At 44.4% G+C, this 21,382-nt stretch overlaps 1 protein-coding gene across 1 annotated transcript; it reads right to left on the bottom strand.

The window, feature by feature from the left end:
- Positions 1 to 7,078: 7,078 nt before the first annotated feature.
- Positions 7,079 to 21,084, bottom strand: LOC137381592 (probable G-protein coupled receptor 139). Its single transcript, XM_068054287.1, has 2 exons — positions 21,015 to 21,084; positions 7,079 to 7,986 (listed from the first exon to the last, which is right to left on the bottom strand). Exons 1-2 carry the CDS (start codon positions 21,082 to 21,084, stop codon positions 7,079 to 7,081), a joined length of 978 nt encoding a protein of 325 aa, XP_067910388.1.
- Between the last annotated feature and the right edge of the window lie 298 nt (positions 21,085 to 21,382).

The following is a 21,382-nucleotide window of genomic DNA, read 5'->3' as shown; positions in this document are numbered from 1 at the left end:
AACTGACCTTCCCAGCTGATCTCTCGCTCGCACTCTCTACTCCCCAATAAGCTGCCAGAAGCGCCCTGCTCCGCTGAAAACAAAAGGAAATTAAGTTTCAGTTGAAACTGACCTTCCCAGCTGATCACTCGCTCGCACTCTCTGCTCCCGAATAAGCTGCCAGACGCCCCCTGGTCCGCCGAAAACAAAAAGAAATTAAGTTTCAGTTGAAACTGACCTTCCCAGCTGATCACTCGCTCGCACTCTCTGCTTCCGAATAAGCTGCTGCAATATATTATTGATGATCTGGTGTTTCCACCAACAATTGAACCTCTCCCCAGTAACTTCTTCCTGATGTTTTGGGAATGCTTGTGTGTGACCATGACCCTGAAAGAGGTGCTAACAGGAGAACAACAAAAGAAATAAAGAGTTTTCATGAAAGGTCACAGAGCTGAAAATTTCACACTGTTTTCACAGATTCTGCCACAACTGCAGAAAATTTCCAGCATTTCTATTCACATTGCCACCTACATGGCAACAAACAGCTGTACAACTGAAGGTGAATCAGTCTGAGCCACTGTATAATTTGCTTCCGAGAATTCTATGGGAAATCATGGAGAAAATTGATGGGCATGGTTGTAAATCCAGGAGAAATTATTGGACACTGTGGAGGTACCGGGAGACTAGATAAAGGCACATTCTACACTCTCTTATTAATAAAAAGAAGGTTGCAAAAGTGGCTCAGGAAACTACAGACCATGGAATTAGAGGTACACTGTGGGTAAAGTTATGGAAACACATTAAATATAAGATCATGGAGCATTTGGATATAAATATAATCTTAGAATATTGTTAATAAGTGCTCATGAAGTGGCGGCCTTGCCAATCTAGTTCACTCATTTTCATGAGTGTTTGTGAACGGAGCTTGATAGGGGTAAGGGGGTGGATGTGGTGCACTTGGATTTCTATCAGCCTTTTATACACTTCCTCTGGAAAGAATAGTACTGAAAAGAAATATAGCAGGAATCAGTGGAAATGTTTTACAAGGGATTGGTAATTGGTTGATCACTGGGGCCCAGAGTGTGGTGGTAGTGATTGCCATTGGCCTGGGAGAATGTATCCCACAAAGCAGGGTATATACAGTGAATGGCAGGGCCCTGGGGAGTGTTCTTGAGCAGAGAGACCTTGGGGTGCAAGTACATAGTTCCCTGAAAGTGGCAACACAAGTAGATAGGGTGGTGAAGAAGGCATATGGCATGCTTGCCTTCATCAGCCGAGGCATTGAGAACAAGAGTTGGGATGTCATGTTGCAGTTTTGCATAAAGTTGGTTAGGCCGCATTTGGAGTACTGTGTGCAGTTCTGGTCACCGCACTACAGGAAAGATGTGATTAAGCTAGAGAGGGTGCAGAAAAGATTCACAAGGATGTTGCCTGGTTTGGAGGGCTTGAGTTATAAAGAGAGATTGGATCGGCTGGGTCTGTTTTCCCTGGAGCGAAGGAGGCTGAGAGGGGACATGATGGAGGTATATAAAATTATGAGGGGCATAGATAGGGTATATAGCCAGAGTCTGTTTCCCATGGGTAGGGGTGACTAAAACTGGAGGGCATAGATTTAAAGTGTGAGGGAGGAGGTTTAAGGGGGTACATTTTTCAGGCAAAAAATAGTGGATATCTGGAATGAGCTGCATGAGGAGGTGGTGGAGGCAGGAACAGTAGCGACATTTAAGGGGCATCTGGACAGGTACTTGAATGAGCAAGGCATCGAGAGATATGGAATTAATGCAGGCAGCTGGGATAAGTATAGATACTCATCATGGTCGGCCTGGACGTGGTGGGCTGAAGGGCCTGTTTCTATGCTGCATGACTCTATGACTCTATCCCAAGGTCCAGGAGTATATGCTGAGTGACGCACTAAAGTTTGGGGGCAACTGCCGCAAAGGCTCAATGGGGAAAGACACTGTGTAAGGTCTTCCTGCCATAGTTGCTGTTTTTTTCCAGATTTTTATGAATAAAGTGCATTTTTGGAAAAATAAAATTAAAAAAATTCCTGTAAGGACTCCATCCCATTCTCCCCGTCTGGGACTCATTTGTACTGATGATGCAACCTTCCACAACAGCACTCCTGGTAACTGAGGATTAACCCCAGTGTGGTTAATAAAATCCTTGACAGGGTCCGACCCTTTTCCCACACTTCTGCCCTAACCCCTTCTCCTTCCTCCACGACAAGGTTTCCCTTGTCCTCACTTCCCACCCCACCAACCATCACATCCAAAAGATCATCCTCCATCATTTCAGCCATCTCCAGCGTGATGCCACCACCAAACGCATCTTCCCCTCCCCTCTCCTATCAGCATTCCGAAGGGATTGTTGTATCTGCGACACCCTAGTCCACTCCTCCATCACCCTCAACACCTTGTCCCCTTCCCAAGGCACTTTCCCATGCAATCACAGGAGGAGTAATACCTGCCATTTTACCTCCTCTCTCCTCACTATCCAATGCCCCAGACACTCCTTCCAGGTGAAGCAGTGATTTACTTGTACGTCCTTCAATTTAGTATATTGTATTTGCTGCTCACAATGCGGTCACCTCTACATTAGGGAATCCGAATGTAGATTGGGTGAACGCTTTGTGGAACACCTCTGCTCAGTCTGAAAGCATGACCCTGAACTTCCGGTTGCTCACCACTTCAACACCCACCCACCCCCAATTACCCCACCACCTTGCTCTCATGCCCACATTTCTGTCCTTGTCCTGCTGCAGTGTTCCAGTGAATGTCAATGCAAACTTGAGGAACAACACCTGATCTTTCGATTGGGTACTCTACAACCTTGCAGACTCAACATTGAGTTCAACAATTTCAGAGCATGACTGGCTTTTACTTTATTTATTATTTATTATTATTTTATTTATTTTTTTCACCATGTGCCTGTTTTTCATGTTGTACTTTTGGCTCCAGCTGCTCATTATTCTTTCATGAACACTCTGTAATGTTTTGTCTTTCACCTTCACCATGAACAGTCTCTTTACTTTGGTCTCCTGATATCTTTGTTCTATAATCTCTCGTGCCCTCTGCCCGAGCACACACTTTCCCTTTTTTTCTCTTCCTCATCTTCCACCCACCACATCCACCTCCCACCCCCACTTCACTTGCTTAAAACCTAATACTTTTCTCACCTTGATGCTGGGACCTTTGGTGGGGGGGTCTGAAGACCGACCCAGATGAGGTCCACTCCGAACCTCGACTCTGGCTGGTCCCACCCGATACTCCGGGTTGCAGCGAGTCTCTGTTGTGCCACCCACCCCACCACCGACCAGCCGCTCAGTGATTGCACCACAATTAACATATGCAAATTCATAAAGTTATTACATTTACATGTACTTACACTTAATCTAGATGTCCGAATGGCCGACACTCCTTAGGATCCTTGTCCGGGTAAATGAGGTGCAACACTGGTGCGGAGGGGAGAGGGGTGAAATTTCACAGTGCGGGGCGTGGGGGAGGCGGAGTCAAATTAACATCATGGATGTAGGGGATGGTGGGAAGAATTGTAGTTTATGGTTTGTGCAGTTTGTGCGGGGAGGGGAAGGTCAGATGGTAAAGGCGTTCTTTTGGCCAAAGGGCAAATAATTAATTTAATTGTTGTTGGGGGTGGAAGTTGGGCAAAAGAAATGTATTTATGTAATTGTATTGAATATTTGTCTAAATATTAAAATAAGCCAGTAGGGTTGACTGTCCTTTAAAAATGGCGTCAGCGTCTGCACACAGGCAGCTGACGCCATTGCCAGAGAAGGACAGCTCGTCTGCTCTCCGTGATCGGGGGAGGTGGGTGGCCCACCCCGGATATTTAAATGAGCTGCCTTGTTTGAGATCGCGGTGGCTCTTTGGTGAACGACCCGCTCAGGCAGGCTGCCATTTTTGATTCTTACTGCCGAGATCGGCAGCAAGTCTAGAAAATCCAGCCCATTAACTCTACTTCGCTCTCCATAGATGCTGCCTGAGCTACTGAGTATTTCCAGCACTTTCTGTTTTTATTTCAGAATGATTGAGGGTCTGGATGGATTGGATTGTGAGGAATGATGATGTCGATAAAGCATGTTCTCATTGGAAAAGAGAATGTTGAAAGGTAATATGATTGCTTCTTTGAAGCTTCCAAAGTGTCGAGATTGAGTTATTTAATCTTGCCCAGAACAGGATAACCAGAGGTCAAGGTCTGTGCTTGAAGGGGATAAATTAATAACCAATCTGCTGAAACAATGGGCGGAATTTTATTCTCCCACTGGTAGCGTTGGCAGGCGATAAATATGATAGCCCGCATGTACCGCCATGCCGCTACGATCTACCATGCTGAAGCTCAAGAAAACATACCAGTCAGGCCAACTCCCCCAATCACATGGAGGGGGCGGGCTCTGCAACTCCAGCAATGGTATCAGCTGCCTGTGCGCTGGCACTAGCGCCATTTTTAAAAGGCAGCCAGACCTGCATCTAAATTTAAATATTGAAAACTGTACCACTCCCAGTACACCACAATAAAATATTCCCCCTTCCTCCCTATAACACAGACAATAATTGCCCTCACCCCATAAAGCAAACTTACATCCAAGACTTGACATTGACCCCCCAAACTGTTCAAAGTGCAGATATCACCCCTTTGCCCCTCCCCGACACTAGTAATTTAGCCCCCTCCCCACACTACACTACACTGAAAATCCGAAGTGCCCCCTTCCCCACCTCGGTAGTGCCAGCTTTCCCTTGATGGACAAGTGAATGCTCATGAGTGCCGGCCGCCACTGGGAAGATCCCGGGAACCAGGTGAGATCACTGACAACTTTATTTAAAATGTATGAATTTTCTTAATTTTCATATTCAAACTCAGGTCCCAGTGGGGGAGGTGCGACACAGAGCATTGCCATCATTGGGAAGTTGGGGCCCGTCTCCGTGTTGGCCACTGCTGGGACAATCTTCCTGCACCCCCACACCCCCACCACTGACACGGATCCTGATGATGGGACCTCAACAAAGTACAACCTAATATTTCAATGAGAGATCGATCTATGAAGCAGACTCCCTAAAGATAATATTGATTTTTACAATGACAACTAGACAGATTTCATTCACAGAAAACCATTTTACAATACAGTATGTGAGTAATTTGAGACATAAAATGTGGAAAGTGCATAATATTTGAGAGGAACAGGGAAATTTGTTTCCCTACGTTTCCGAAAATTCTCCGGCGCTGGAGTTTTCCAGGCTTCTTATTTGGGTTTGTTTAGACTAATTTATAGAAATTGATTCCTGTGATTAGTCAAAAAATCGATTATTATTGATGATGCGACTGTCAGGAGGACACAAAGCAAATTAGACTGGAGTGCACAGTCCATAGTGGAGATAATATTCTCATTTAATTTGTTAAGTTTTGTTTTCCTGATTTTGATGCTTATTGTTTCTACCCTTTTAAAATGGGGCACTTTTGTTAGATTAATTTTATTTTTTTGATGCAACGGGGTGGGGAATGAGAAGAGTAAAAGGTGAATGAGATGGTCTTTTGTCTTTTTGCTCCAGCAAGTAGCTGTGAGGCGTTGCCTAGTGATGGGAGAACCAATTAAATATGTAATGATCGAGGTGGGAGGAGTTCACTGTTTGTTCCAGTCCCACTTTCCCACAGATCACAACAGATGAGGGTAAATATTCCCACTTATGGATACAATCAATCATATAATCTATTTTTCAAATAGAACACAGTAACCGGTTTTCTCTAATTAACAACAAAATTATCAGTTTATTATAAAACAAGTCTTAACTAGTAATGAAGTAAAGCATAAACACACAGATCAAAATGTTTAAAGTTCCCCTTTTTTTTAACCCAAGTCCCTTCAGACTCACATACACACAAATACACTAATTTTGCAGATATTCCTCATAGCCAGAATGTGAGGTGAATTAACACCGTGAGCGTCTCAGGGTCCTTCAGAGATATTGGAAAATGAAGCTGGGTTGTGGTCGTCTCTCCTTTTTACTCTTCTTCAACAGACTTGGCTTTATCTGCCGCTCACTCCAGAGGGTAAAACACACACTCTGACCCACAAGCAAAAACCATGCGAGGATTGTACCATTTCTGAATGTATCCTGCCCTCAAGATCCAAATGACTTTAAGGAGAGATATTGTGGTCCCTTCATTAAACAGTTCAGTGTCATTTTGGATAACAGTTCAGAGGCCGGACTCTCTGTCCGGAAGTTTACATTGGTGGGGAGGCTGGCCCGCTCACAGAAAAGTCAGGAGGAGCCCACCTCCGCCGGGCCTGGGAGTCTCGTTAGGATTTTACACGGCTCAGGCTCTTTTTTCGACTTGGGCAGGACTTCCACCTCTTTGAGGCAGGAAGTTGCACCTCCATGAGCTAACAGCCAATCAGCAAGCTGGCAGCTCTCAGTCCCAGTCGTGTCACCGGGAGCAGTGTCCACTGCTAGGACTGCACCCAACCAACAGCAGCGAAGTGGATGTCGGTCCCCGCAGACAAGTAAGTTTTGGGGCCTTGCCGGGAACAATCGGCCGGATCCTGGCGAGGCAAAGAGGGGCGTTTGGGGAGGACGAGAGCTTTATTCCAGTGGGGGCGGTTGCAGCTTCGGTGGAACCCTCTCTGGGCACAGGGTGTCTGATCAGGAAGCCCACAACCCAAGCCCCCAAGGAAGCCTCAAAGTTTTACCTGGTGGCCTTCTGTGGGGATTAAGGCACCCACCCACCACCGGATCAATTGCAGAAGGGGCAGTAAGGCATCAGGAACAGCAGCTTCCCCCACTCAACTTTATTACCCCCCCCCTCTCACCTGCCACCAGCTCACTCCAGTAGGGGGCGTAAAGATATGCCAGTGCCCCGGGGACTGGTGGGACTGTACCAGACTGAGTCAACACAAGCAAGAGAACTGGAAACCAAGAACAGGTCACAACACTGAATTGTCCACTGATGCTGAGTTCCGACACGGTGTCTGTTCAAAATCACACAATGGGTAAGGATCTCAAAGTGAGTGACTGTATCTAGGAGAGGAGGCATGAACAAGGACAGCAATAGAGCGAATACAATAGAAATTCATGTTTTGCTATTTTCATCATTTAAATAATTTAACAAATAGACTCATTAGATATTTCACCCCATTCTTTAACTCCTCCCTGAATTTACTCTGGGTTCCTGCATAAATAAATGGGTTGATGCAAGAACTCAAAAACTGGAGCATAAATCCACTTTCCTCCAGAACAAAATTTGATTCATTGAAATTTGTGCCAGAGAAATAAGTGACACCCTCAATTCGGACACAGAGAATTGTTATAAAAAATAACAAATATAAAAGGATGAAACTGCCCGAGATGGCAAAGAGTAAAACAATGGACTTTCTCCGCTTCTCCATCTCTGGGTCACTCTGATTCTCTTTATTGCTTTGAGCCCAGAGTCTCCTGCGTGCTCGACTGGCTGATAAAATGTGTCTGACAGTCAGAGCATTGAACAATAAAATCAGAATGAATGGGAGACAAGGTGTTAAAATGGTAAAAATCCAGTCATATGCAGCCCATGCAGATGATGTATAATATATTAATCTGATGCTGCAGAACCAGGGTATGTTGTTAATTATGTAATTAGGTTCATATATGAAATACCAGAAGACATTTTTGAAACAGCTCAGTGTACAGACCGTTGCTATAACCCGTGCTGCAGTTTTCTCAGTGCAATATTTTATTTTCAGCTTCTGGCAACAAATGGCCATAAATCGATCAAAGGAGAAAGCGACTGTTAACCAGACAGAACAGCTGATGGTTGCATAGTTTAGGACAGAACGGAGACTGCACACGGGTGTGATGGACAGGAAACTGAGTGGGAAATAAATACCAGCAATCCGGTTTAATATCACTGCAGTGACAATGAGCAGGAGATCCGTCACTGCCATGGACACCAGGTAGTACGTGATACATCTGGAGAGACCACATCTGCCTCGGGACAGGATCACAATCACTGCCAGGTTAGCTGTAACAGAGAGAGACAGAAAGGCTGAGAGAAAGCAGGAGAGTGTATGTGTGTGCGCGAGTGAGAAGAGGAAAGTTACTGGTCCAACTTCCAGCAAAATCAGCTGTTTTACAGGATTCTGTGTGAAATTTACAGTTTTGACATGTGATCCTGAGTTGGACACGATGCTTCCACTGCAGGCACTTGCTACTGTGTTTAAAATAATCCTGTGGATTAAACATATGGGCCTGAAGTTTACAGGCACCCCGACATTGTGGGTCATGAAAGTGGGGTTGCTGGAAAATGCCTCCAGCAGAGGCCCAGCACGGGCCTCAATGCCGGGAAGGTCCATCCCGATATTGCTGTTGGCGGCAAGGCCTCGTGGTGGACCCCTCCCGCGCACGGCAACGGGAGCCCCATTTAAATATTCAAATTTATTTAAATAAATAAATTCATGACTTCCCAGCTCCTGCCATCTGTCCCGGAGTGATATTGGTGTTGGTGGCCGACACTTCCCTGCTTTCATATCCCCATCCAGGGAGTGAGGTGGAACACTGGTGGGGAAGGGGGAGAAGGTATGCTTTTCAGTGAGGGAGGGGGTGGGGTCAACACATCGAATTGGTGAAGGAGATGGTGAGAAAGGGTAAAGTGCATTGTGTATGAACATTGTGGGGGGAAGGTCAGGTGGACAAGGTAAGCATTTCTGGGTAGGGGAGAGGGCAAAGAATTAATTATATGTTTATTGGGGAGTGAAAAAACAGGACCTTTTTTTTCGAGATACAGCACTGAAACAGGCACTTCGACCCACCGAGTCTGTGTCGACCATCAACCACCCATTTATACTAATGCTACACTAATCCCATATTCCTACCACATCCCCACCTGTCCCTAAATTTCCCTCCCACCTACCTATACTAGGGGCAATTTATCATGGCCAATTAACCTATCAACCTGCAAGTCTTTGGCATGTGGGAGGAAACCGGAGCGCCCAGAGGAAACCCACACAGACACAGGGAGAACTTGCAAATTCCACACAGGCAGTACCCAGAATTAAACCCGGGTTACTGGAACTATGAGGCTGCGGTGCTAACCACTGCGCCACTGAGCCGCTGTGGTGAGTACGGAATAGGATAGAGCAGATGAATGTGTGGCTGGAGGTGGTGAATGAGGTAGATCTTTAGATTCCTGGGACATTGACAGCAGTTCTAGGGGAGGTGGGACCTATAAAGGTCGAGCCGGAAGCAATACCCTCAAGTTGAGTTTGCTAGTGCTGTTGGGAGGCTTAAAAGTGCTTGGCAGGAGGTTGGGAACCAAGATGGAGAATTAGGGATGATAAACAAGGTGCACAAAGGATTAGGAGAAGCGGATAGCACTAGAGTAAGAAACAGTGAGGCATTAGGTGGGGTCAGAGTAAGAGGGAATGCAGTAAAGTCTTAATTAGGTTCACTGTGCATGTACGTAAACACACGGAGCATGGTAAATTAGCTTGGACAGTTGCCAGTGCAAATAGCCACATGGGAACATAACGTCATGATGATAACAGAGACCTGGCTCAAAAAAGGGGAGGAGTGGCAACCAAATATTCCTGGATACAACATATTTAGGAAAGATAAGGATGGAAAGAAAGGAAGATGATTAGCTATAATTATGAAGGTGAATATTGCACAGCTGGAGAGAGAGCTTGTCCTGAAGAATTTAAGGACTGAATCTATTTGGTTTGAGTTCACAAACAGTAGAGGTACCATTATAACCACTCTTTGTATTCTATAGGCCACCAACTAGTGGGAAAGATATAGAGGAGCAAATGTGAAGGGAAATTACAAAAACTATAAAGTAGTGATAATGGGAGACTTGAATTATCCTCATATAGCATGGGATAACAATTGTGTAAAGGGCAAAGAGGGGGAAGAGATTATGAAGTATTCAGGTGAATTTTCTTGATCAGCATATTTCCAGGTCAATGAGGAAGGAGGTTTTTCCGGATCTGGTTCTGGAGAATGAGGTGGGTTAAGTGGATCAGGTGTCAGCTGAACAGTTAGTGAACAATGATCAGAGTATCATAAGCTTTTGGTTAGCTGTGGAAGAGGCAGGGAACAATCTAAATTAAAATACTAAATTGGAGGACGGCCAATTTCAGTGGGGTGAGAGCGAATCTATTCTGGTAAATTGGACTCAAAGATTGGCAGGCAAAACGTAACAAAACAATGGACTGCCTTTGAAGAGGAAATGGTTCAGGTACAGTCGAGGTACATCCCCACAAGGGGGAAAGATAGTGAACGAAAACCTGAACTCCCTGGATGACGAGAAAGATCGGGAGTAAGATGAAGTAGAAAAAGGAGCACATGACAAATGTTAAGCTGATAATACGTGAAAGCCGGGCTGAAGATAAAAATTTCAGAGGGGAAGTGGAAAAAGATGTGAAACTTATAAGTTTTGACATTCAAAGAGACTTGGTTGTGCTTGTACCAGGAATGGAGAAAGTTCACATGCAGATACAGCAAGCAATTAGGAAGGCAAATAGCATGTTGGCCTTTATTGCAAGGGAATTGGAGAACAGGAACAAGTAAGTGTTGCTACAATTGCACAGGTCTTTGGTGAAACCACATCTGGAACATTGTGTGCAGTTTTGGTCTCTACATTTAAGAAAGGATATACTATCATTGCAGCCAGGGTTCACTGGATTGGTCACTGGGATGAGAGTGTTGTCCTATGATTATCAAATTGGGACTGTATTGTACGAAGGTCAGAAGAATGAGAGGTGATCTCATTGAAACATGTAAGTTTCTAAAGGGGTTGGATAAGATCGACACTGAGGGATAATTTCCATTGGCTGGGGAATTTAAAACATGGAAGCACAATCTCAGTATAAAGGGCCGATCATTTCGGACTGAGATGAGATGAAATTACTTCACTCAAAGGATTGTAAAACGTTGGAATTCTCTGCCCCAGGGGGTTGTGGATGCTCCATCGTTGAATACATGTGAGCCTCAGAGAGACAGATTTTTGGTCTCTCAAGGAATCAAGGGCTATGATGAGTGGGCGGGAAATTAGAGTTGTATCCTAAGATCAACCATGATCATTTTGAATAGTGGAGCAGGCTCGATGGGCCTTATGGTCTCCTCCTGCTCCTATTTCTGTGTTCTTGTGAAATCAGAGAAGCAAAGCGAGAGTATGCGAAGAGTCAGGCAACCAACATAACAGGGAATCAAAAAATCGTCCATAAGCATTTAAATCGTAGAAGACTGCTCAGAGGATGGTTCGGGCCAATTGGGAGCCAAAAAGAGGATCAATTTCTGAGATATTAAATGAAGACCTTGCACCTGTATTTACCAAAGGAAGAAAATGCTGCCCAAGTCATATTGAAACAGGAGGTAACTGATATACTGAGTGGATTAAAAACTGATAAGGAAGCAGTATTAGAAAGGCTGACCGCCCTTAAATTTGATAAATCACCAGAATCAGTTGCATCCGAGGAGGCTGAAGGTATTAAGAGTGGAAATTATGAAGCTACTGCTGGGCATATCCTTCCAATCCTTCTTGTATATAGGGCTGGTGCTAGAGAATTGGAGAATTGCAAATGTTACAATCTTGTCCAAGAAAGGGTTTAAGAATAAAACAAGCAACTACATGTCAGTCAGTTTAACCTCAGTTGTGGCAAAAATTTAGAGATGATAATCTGGGACAAAATCAACAGGCACTTGGACAAGTATGTTTAATTAGAGGAAACCAGAACCAGAACTGAAGACATGGTGCAGGAGGGAGAGTTTTAGTTTCCTGGATCACTGGGTCTGTTTCTGGTGAATGTGGGACCTGTACAAGTTGGATGGGTTGCACATGAACTGGAACGGGACCAACATTCTTGCTGGGAGGTTTGCTGCTGCTGTTGTGGGGGATTTAAACTAATTTGGCAGGGGGATGGGATACAGAGTGGAGGTACAGTAGGGGGTAATGCACAGCCAAATATAGAAGAGAAATTAAGTCAATCTGGAAGTGGGAGCAAATATAGACCTGTTAAGGCACAAGCAAATATTGGAAGGCTGGATTACATCTATTTTAACACAAAGAGTGTTGCAAGTAAGGCAGATGAATTGAGGGCATTGATTAACATATGCGAATATGATATTATTGCTCTCACAGAGACATGTTTGAGGGAAGGGCAGGACTGGCAGCTCAATATTCCAGGGTATAGAATCTTCAGGCATGACAGGGGAGGGGATAAAAGAGGAGGTGGCATTGCACTATTGATCAAGGAGTCAATTACGGCAGTAAGGAGGGATGATATCTTCGAAGGTTCCTCAAATGAGGCATATGGGCAGAATTTAAATCCAAAAAGGGGGCAATCACTTGGCTGGGTGTGTAAAACAGGCCTCCAAATAGTCAGGGAGAGATAGAGGAATATATATGTAGGCAAATCTCAGAGTGGTGTAAAAATAGTGGGGTAATAATTTTCGGGGATTTCAACTTCCTCAATATTAACTGGAATAGTCTTAGTGCAAAAGGCTGAAAGTGGGTGGAATTCTTAAAGTGCATACAGGAAAGATTTTTGAGTCAGCACGTAGAAAGTCCGACAAGAGAAGGGGCAGTAATGGACCGAATCACAGAGAATGAAGCCGGACAAGTGGTAGAAGTGTCAGTGGGGGCCCATTTTGGGGATAGTGACGATAACTCTGTAAGATTTAAGGTAGTTATGGAAAAGGACAAAGATGGACCGGAAATAAAGGTACTGAATTGGGGGAAGGCCGATTTCAATATGATAGAACAGGATCTGGCCAAAGTGGACTGCGAGCAGCTACTTGTAGGAAAGTCTACATCAGAGTAGTGGGAGTCATTCAAAAAGGAAATAGTGAGAGTTCAGGGCCAACATGTTCCCGTAAAGTTAAAGGGTAGGACCAACAAGTCCAGGGAACCCTGGAGGTGAAAAGATAGAGGATTGGAAAAGGGTAAAAAATGAGGCTTATGGCAGGTGCTGAGTGCTGAAAATAGAGAAGGCCCCACAGGAGTATAGAAAGTGTAGGGGGGCGGTACTTAAAAAATAATTAGGAGAGCAAAAACATTGGCGGGCATGATAAAGGAAAATCTCAAGGTATTTGATAAGTATATTAAGGGGAAGAGGATAACCAGAGAAAGAGTAGGGCTCATTAGGGACCAAGGTGGCAATCTGTGTGTGGAGCCGGAGGATGTCAGTCATGTTTTAAATGATTACTTTTCATATGTGTTCACTATGGAGAAGGATCTGTAGGTGTAGAGATCAGAGAGGGGGATTGTGTTATACATGAACAAATTAGCCGTGAAAGGGAGGATGTATTAGCTGTTTCAGCAGACTTACAAGTGGATAAATCTACAGGCCCAGATGAGATGTAACCCAGGCTGTTATGTGAGGCAAGGGAGGAGATAGCTGGAGCTCTGACATAAATTTTCAAATCCTCTCTGGCCACAGGAGAGGTACCAGAGGACTGGAGGACAGCGAATGTGGTATCATTATTCAAGAACGGTAGCAGAGATAAACCAGGCAGTTACAGGCCGGTGAGTCTAACATCAGTGGTAGGGAATCTATTGCAAAAAATTCTGAGGGACAGGATTAATCTCCACTCGGAGTGGTAGGGATTAATCAGGAATAGTCAGCATGGCTTTGTTGGGGGAGATCATGTCTACCAAATTTGATAAATTTTTCGAGGAGGTGATGAGATGTGTAGATGAGTGTAAAGCAGTTGATGTAGTCGACATGGACTTCAGTGAGGCTTTTGTTGAGGACCCGCATGGGAGATTGGTTAAGAAAGTAAGAGCCCATGGGATCCAGGGCAATTTGGCAAATTGGATCCAAAATTGGCTCAGTGACCGTAGGCAGAGGGTGATGGTCGAGGGTTGTTTTTGAGATTGGAAGCCTGTGACCAGTGGTGTACCGCAGGGATCGGTGTTGGGACTCTTACAGTTTGTAGTGTATTTTAATGATTTAGACATGACTACAGGAGGTATGATCAGTAAGTTCGCAGATGACATGAAAATTGGTGGTGTTGTCAACAGTAAGGAGGAAAGCCTTAGATTGCAGGACAATATAGATGGGCTGGTAAGATGGGCGGAGCAGTGGCAAATGGAATTTAAACCTGAGATGTGTGAGGTGATGCACTTTGTGAGGACTAACAAGGCAAGGGAATATACAATGGGTGTTAGGAACCACATCCCATTAATCATGTATTCCTTTGCCTTGTTTGACCTCCACAAATGCATCACTTCACACTTCTCCAGGTTGAATTCCATTTACCACTTTTCTGCCCATCTGACAAGCCCCTCAATATCTTCCTGCAACCTGCAGCTATCCTCCTCGCTATCCACCACACAGCCAATCTTTGTGTCATCTGAAAGCTTCTTGATCATATGTTGATCATACAGTTATGTCCAAATTGTCAACTGTAGCAAAAAGCAGGGGACGCAGTACTGAGCCCTGCGGAATGCACTGGAATCATCCCTCCAGTCACTAAAGCAGTTGTCAAAAATTATCCTTTGCTTCCTGCCACTGAGCCAATTTTGTCTCCACCTTGCTGCATTTCCCTGGATCCCATGGGATTTTATTGTTTACAACCAATCTGCAATCTGGGACCATGTCAAAAATCTTGATAAAATCCATGTCGACCACAACAACTGCATTAATATCATCTATCTTCTTTGTTACTTCGTCAAAAAATTTGATCAAGTTGGTGAAACAAGAACAAAGAACAAAGAACAAAGAACAGTACTGCACAGGAACAGGCCATTCGGCCCTCCAAGCCTGCGCCGATGCATGCCTAAACTAACACCTTCTGCACTTCCGGGGCCCATATCCCTCTATTCCCTTCATATTCATGTATTTGTCAAGATGTATCGTATCTGCTTCCACCACCTCCCCTGGCAGCAAGTTCCAGGCACTCACCAGCCTCTGTGTAAAAAACTTGCCTCGCACATCCCCTCTAAACTTTGCCCCTCTCACCTTAAACCTATGTCCCCTAGTAACTGACTCTTCCACCCTGGGAAAAAGCTTCTGACTATCCACTCTGTCCATGCCGCTCATAACTTTGTAAACCTCTATCATGTCGCCCCTCCACCTCCGTCGTTCCAGTGAGAACAATCCGAGTTTTTCCAACCTCTCCTCATAGCTAATGTCCTCCAGACCAGGCAACATCCTGGTAAACCTCCTCTGTACCCTCTCCAAAGCCTCCACGTCCTTCTGGTAGTGTGCCGACCAGAATTGCACACAATGTTCGAAGTGTGGCCGAACTAAGGTTCTGTACAGCTGCAACATGACTTGCCAATTTTTATACTCTATGCGCCGACCGATGAAGGCAAGCATGCTATATGCCTTCTTGACTACCTTATCCACCTGCGTTGCCACTTTCAGTGACCTGTGGATCTCTATGCCCAGATCTCTCTGCCTGTCAATGCTCCGAAGGGTTCTGCAATTTACTGTATATTTCCCACCTGCATTAGACCTTCCAAAATGTATTACCTCACATTTGTCCGAATTAAACTCCATCTGCCATTTCTCCGCCCAAGTCTCCAACCGATCTATATCCTGCTGTAATCTCTGACAATCCTCGTCACTGTCCGCAACTCCACCAGCCATTCTGTCGTCCGCAAACTTACTAATCAGACCAGCTACATTTTCCTCCAAATCATTGATATATACTACAAAGAGCACTGATCCCTGCGAACATCACTAGTCACATCCCTCCATTCAGAAAAGCACCCTTCCACTGCTACCCTCTGTCTTCTATGACAGAGCCAGTTCTGTATCCATCTTGCCAGCTCCCCTCTGATCCCATGTGACTTCACCTTTTGTATCAGTCTGCCATGAGGGGCCTTGTCAAAGGCTTTACCGAAGTCCATATAGATAAAATTCACTGTTCTTCCTTCATCAAGCATCTTTGCCACTTCCTCAAACAACTCAATCAAATTAGTGAGACACGACCTCCCATTCACAAAACCATACTGCCTCTCGCTAATAAGTCCATTTGTTTCCAAATGGGAGTAAATCCTGTCCCGAAGAATCCTCTCTAATAATTAAACCTACCACTGACGTAAGGCTCACCGGCCTATAATTTCCTGGATTATCCTTGCTACCCTTCTTCAGCGAAGGAACAACATTGGCTATTCTGCAGTCCTCTGGGACCTCACCTGTAACCAATGAGGATGCAAAGATTTCAGTCAAGGCCCAGCAATTTGTTCCCTTGCCTCCCTCAGTATTCTGGGGGAGATCCCATCAGTCCCTGGGGACGTAGCTACCTTAATGCTTTGCAAGACACCCAACCCCTCCTCCATTTTGACAATGAGATGACTGAGACTATGTACACTCCCTTCCCTAGGCTCATCATCCACCAAGTCCTTCTCCTTGGTGAATACTGGTGCAAAGTATTCATTGAGTACCTTGCCCATTTCCTCTGGCTCCATACATAGATTCCTTTATCTGTCCTTGAGTGGGCCAACCCTTTCCCTGGTTACCCTCTTGCTCTTCATATACGTATAAAAAGCCTTGGGATTTTCCTTAATCCTGTTTGCCAATGACTTCTCATAACCCCTTTTAGCCCTCCTGACTCCTTGCTTAAGTTCCTTCCTACTGTCTTTATATTTCTCAAGGGATTCGTCTCTTCCTAGCCTTCCAGCCGTTATGAATGCTTCCTTTTTCTTTTTGACGAGGCTCACAATATCCCGCGTTATCCAAGGTTCCCGAAACTTGCCAAACTTATCCTTCTTCCTCACAGGAACATGTCAGGAACAGGAACAGGATCATGTCTTTCAAACTTGATAGAATATTTTCGAGGAGGTGACTAGATGAGTAGATGAGTGGTAAGCAGTTGATGTAGTCTAGATTGACTTCAGTAAGGCTTTTGATAACGTCCCGCATGGCAGATTGGTGAAGAAGGTAAGAGCCCATGGAATCCAGGGCAATTTGGCAAATTGGATCCAAAATTGGCTTCGTGACAGTAGGCAGAGGGTGATGGTCGAGGGTTGTTTTTGAGATTGGAAGCCTGTGACCAGTGGTGTACCACAGGGATCGGTGCTGGGACTCTTACACTTTGTAGTGTATTTTAATGATTTAGACATGACTATAGGAGGTATGATCAGTAAGTTCGCAGATGACACGAAAATTGGTGGTGTCGTAAACAGTGAAGAGGAAAGCCTTAGATTGCAGGACAATATAGATGGGCTGGTAAGATGGGCAGAGCAGTGACAAATGGAATTTAAACCTAAGATGTGTGAGGTGATGCACTTTGTGAGGACTAATAAGGCAAGCGAATATACAATGGGTGTTAGTACCCTCGTCCCATTAATCGTGTATTCCTTTGCCTTGTTTGACCTCCACAAATGCATCACTTCACACTTCTCCAGGTTGCATTCCATTTACCATTTTTTGCCCATCTGACCAGCCCATCAATATCTACCTGCAACCTCCAGCTATCCTCCTCTCTAGCCACCACACAGCCAATCTTTGTGTCATCTGAAAACTTCTTGATCATATATTGATCATACATTTGTGTCCAAAAAATTACCTATAGCAATAAGCAGGGGACCCAGTACTGAGGCCCGCGGAATGCCACTGGAAACATCCCTCCAGTCACTAAAACAATTGTCAAAAATTACCCTTTGCTTCATGCAACTGAGCCAATTTTGTAACCGCCTTGTGGCATTTCCACAGATACCATGGTATTTTATTGTTTTTAACAAATCTGCCATCTGGGACCTTGTCAAAAGCCTTGCTAAACACCATATAAAACACATCAACTGCAATGATCTCATCTATCTTCCTTGCTACTTCTTCAAAAAATTTGATCAAGTTGGTGAAACAAGAATGTCCCTTAACAAATCCACGCTGACTATCCTTGATTAACCTGTGCCTTTCGAAATGACAGTTTATCCTGTCTCTCAGAATAGATTCCAATAATATGCCCAGTACTGAGGTTAGACTGACAGGCCTGTAATTATTCGGTCTATCCTTCTCTCCATTTTTAAACAGAGGTACAACGTTTGCTGTTTTCCAATCCTCCGGCACAATACCAGTATCCACCGAGGACTGGAAAATGATGGTCAGACCCTCTGCTATTTCCTCTCTTGATACTTTTAACAGCCTAGGGTACATTTGATTTGGCCCTGGTGAGTTATCAACTTTCAAGGATGCTAATCACATTCATGCTTCCTCTCTCACGATGTTTATCACATCCAATACTTCACACTCCTCCTCTTTAACTACAATATCTGCATCGTCCCCCTCTTTTGTGAAGACAGACGCCAAGTATTCATTTCGAACCATACCAATGTCTTCCACCCCTACACATAGGTTACCTTTTGGTCTTTTATGGCCCTACTCTCTCCTTCGTTAACCTATTACTTATTGAAAAAGTACATGTGGGTTCACCTTGATGTTGCTTGCCAATATTTTTTTCATGTCCTCTCTTTGCTTTCCTAATTTCCTTTTGGATTTCATCAATCCACTTTCTATACTATTCTTGGATTTCTGTCGTATTGAGCTCTCGATGTCGGACATCAGCTTTCCTTTTCTGCCTTATCATGCCCTGTCAGCTCCTTGACATCCATGGGACTCTAGATTTGGCCATCTCACCCTTTTTCTTTGTGGGAACATGTTTATTCTGAACCCCTTGAATCTCATCTTTGAACACATCCCACTGGTCTGACACTGATTTACCTTCAAGTAGCTGTTTCCAGTTCACTTTCGCTCAATCACTCCTCATTTTAGTAAAATTGGCCTTGCCCCAATTGAGAACTCTAACTCATGTTCCATCCCTGTTCTTTTCCATACTTACGTTAAAAATGACTGAATTATGATCACTGCCACCCAAATGCTCACCCACTGCCACCCCATCTACCTACCCATCTTCATTTCCTAAAACCAAGTCTGAAACTGTGCCCTCTCTTGTTGGACTTGCGACATACTGGGCAAAAAGATTCTCCTGAATGTCTCTCAGAAATTCTGCTCCCTCAATTTCTTTCACACTAAAACTGTCCCAGTTAATATTGCGATAGTTCAAATCCCCTACTATTACTTCCCAATTGTTCTTGCACTTCTCAGAAATTTGCTGACATATCTGCTCTTCTCTCCCCCTCTGACTGTTTGGGGGTCTATAGTACATTCCCAGCAGTGTGACTGTCCTGTTTTTGTTCCTTAGCTCAATCCATATGGCCTCATTTGATGAACTTTCCAACATATCATCCCTCCTCACAGATGTAATGGTTAGATAAACCAAAATTGCCACACTCCCTCATTCCTTAACTCCTTTAACTATTTTCTAAACTTTGTTTCCACTGTCTTCCAGATTCATCTATTAATTTTCTGCCTTCCGTTTTCATTTCTGACTTTGTCCTAACTGAGTCTACCCTCAGGTCCCCATTCCGCTACCAAACGAGTTTAACCATTCCCCAACAGCACTTGCAAAACGTCCCACAAGGAACTCAGTCCCCGCTCTGTTCAGGCGCAACAAATCTGTCCTGGACAGGTCACATCTCCCCTGAGCCGGTCCCAATGACCAAAGAATCTGAAACCCTCCCTTTTGCACCATCTTTCCAATCTTCGAACGTTTATCCTCTATTCCTGTATTCACTTGTGCGTGGCACTGGGAGTAATCCGGAGATGACTACTTTTGAGGTCCTGCTTGCTAATGTCTGACTTTGCTCCCTAAATTCTGACGGCAGGACTACATCCCTCTTTCTACCTATGTCGTTGGTTCTGATGTGGATGACTGCTGGCTGCTCACCCTCCCCCTTCAGGATGCTCTGTCGCCACTCAGTGACATCCTTGACCCTGGCACCAGGGAAGTAACACACCATCCTGGATTCACGTCTGCGGCCACAAAAACGCCTGCCTGTTCCCCTGACTATTGAATCACCCATCACTATGGCTCTTCCAGGCTTCCCTGTACCCCACCATGCAGCTGAGCCACCTGTGGTGTCATGGAATTGGCTCTGGCTGCACTCCCCAGGTGAAGCATTATTTTCCTCAGTATTCATAACTGTTGGAGAATGAGATGCACTCAGGGGTCTCCTGCACTATCTGCCTGGCTATTTTTGACTGCCTGGTGGTCACCCTTTCCCTCTCTCCCTGCATAATCTTAAGCTGTGGGGTGACCACATCTATAAACATGTTTTCTAATAACTCTCATCCTCATGAATGCACCGTATTGTTCAAGTTCCAACACTCGGAGCTCAAGCTGCCACAATTGACAACACTTGTTGCACAAATGTTTCTCCGGGATACAGGAAATATCCTGGGAGCTCCCAGATAGCACAGGAGGTGCACTCTCAAGGTTGAAGCACCTCTGCCACTCCGTGATTTATTAGTTGACCCTTTGCTACTTCTAAAACAAACTGACCAATACTGCAACACCTTAAAATTATTAATTAAACCTTACTATTATTATCAATGTCAATAGCACAATAGAACTACATTTACACCATGATAACAGTGTGATAATTCACCCACTGTAGCAGTGTCAATAACACAATAGAACGACTGTGAGATGGTAGCAGTAAAGTGGAGCGATAATGCAGTTAATTTGATGAAATGTTATTGGTCAGGTGAAGCATTTTACCGGTAAAGCGGTAAGATGATATCAGTCAAGAGAAGAATTTGTACGGTAAAGGTGGGTCTCTTAAAGGGAATGAATTATGGCATAAAAAGGGAGAAATTAGATCGGTAACAGGAGGAAATAGACAGGGCAAGCGCTGGAAATACTCAGCAGGTCTGGAAGCATCTGTGGGAGAGAAACAGAGTTAACATTTCAGGTCAATGAACTTTCATCATAACTTTTTTCTTCAGTACTTTGATTTTCTACAGGAAGAAGAAACAACGATAAAATGGGAAGAAAATTTGTTCTCGTGGAATACATGATACTGTGAAAGAGGAAAGGTTATGCTGATTCAAAGGGAAATTAAATCCCGTTAAAGGGAGGAATTATCCCGGTAAATGAAAGAAAGAATGTCGGTACAATGGAGAAGCCCTGCTGGCTATTAGAGCAGTGACACAGCTAATCAATGGTGACCATAACCAATAACTAACTCCAATACTTTACCTGGAACCCCAACAGCTGCAAGGATGGGATAGTAAATGGCAAACAGCAGACCTTTTGGTGATCCGTGCATTGCTGTGAGAAACTCTAAGCTCATTCCACGCTCCACTCAAAGATTACCAAATTTATACCTGATGTCAGCCTCCAGGGAGTTAATTAGATGCTTTGATCCTTTGCATTATTTACATTAATTGAATCAGAGAGATTAGTGCAGCTGTTGTCAGGCTCATGTTTTGTTTCGGTGGAATGGAATGTTTTTAAAGTACACTAGCAGGGCTTTAAAGTGAAATACCCTGAAAGTTCTGCCTGATGCCATTCACATTTCTTCATAAAAGATGATGAAAACTTAGAAGGCCTTTGGAATGATGAAA

This window comes from Heterodontus francisci, chromosome 22 (assembly GCF_036365525.1).
Source record: "Heterodontus francisci isolate sHetFra1 chromosome 22, sHetFra1.hap1, whole genome shotgun sequence".
NCBI lineage: Eukaryota > Metazoa > Chordata > Chondrichthyes > Heterodontiformes > Heterodontidae > Heterodontus > Heterodontus francisci.
Note: the sequence above shows the minus strand (reverse complement) of the source record. Positions and strands in the feature narration are given on the sequence as shown.

Coding starts and splice junctions, on each gene's coding strand:
- LOC137381592 (XM_068054287.1), bottom strand. CDS start 21,084: ATGCACGGATCACCAAAAGGTCTGCTGTTTGCCATTTACTATCCCATC. Junction 7,987..21,014: donor TGCAGCTGTTGGGGTTCCAG/GTAAAGTATTGG, acceptor TCTCTGTTACAG/CTAACCTGGCAGTGATTGTG.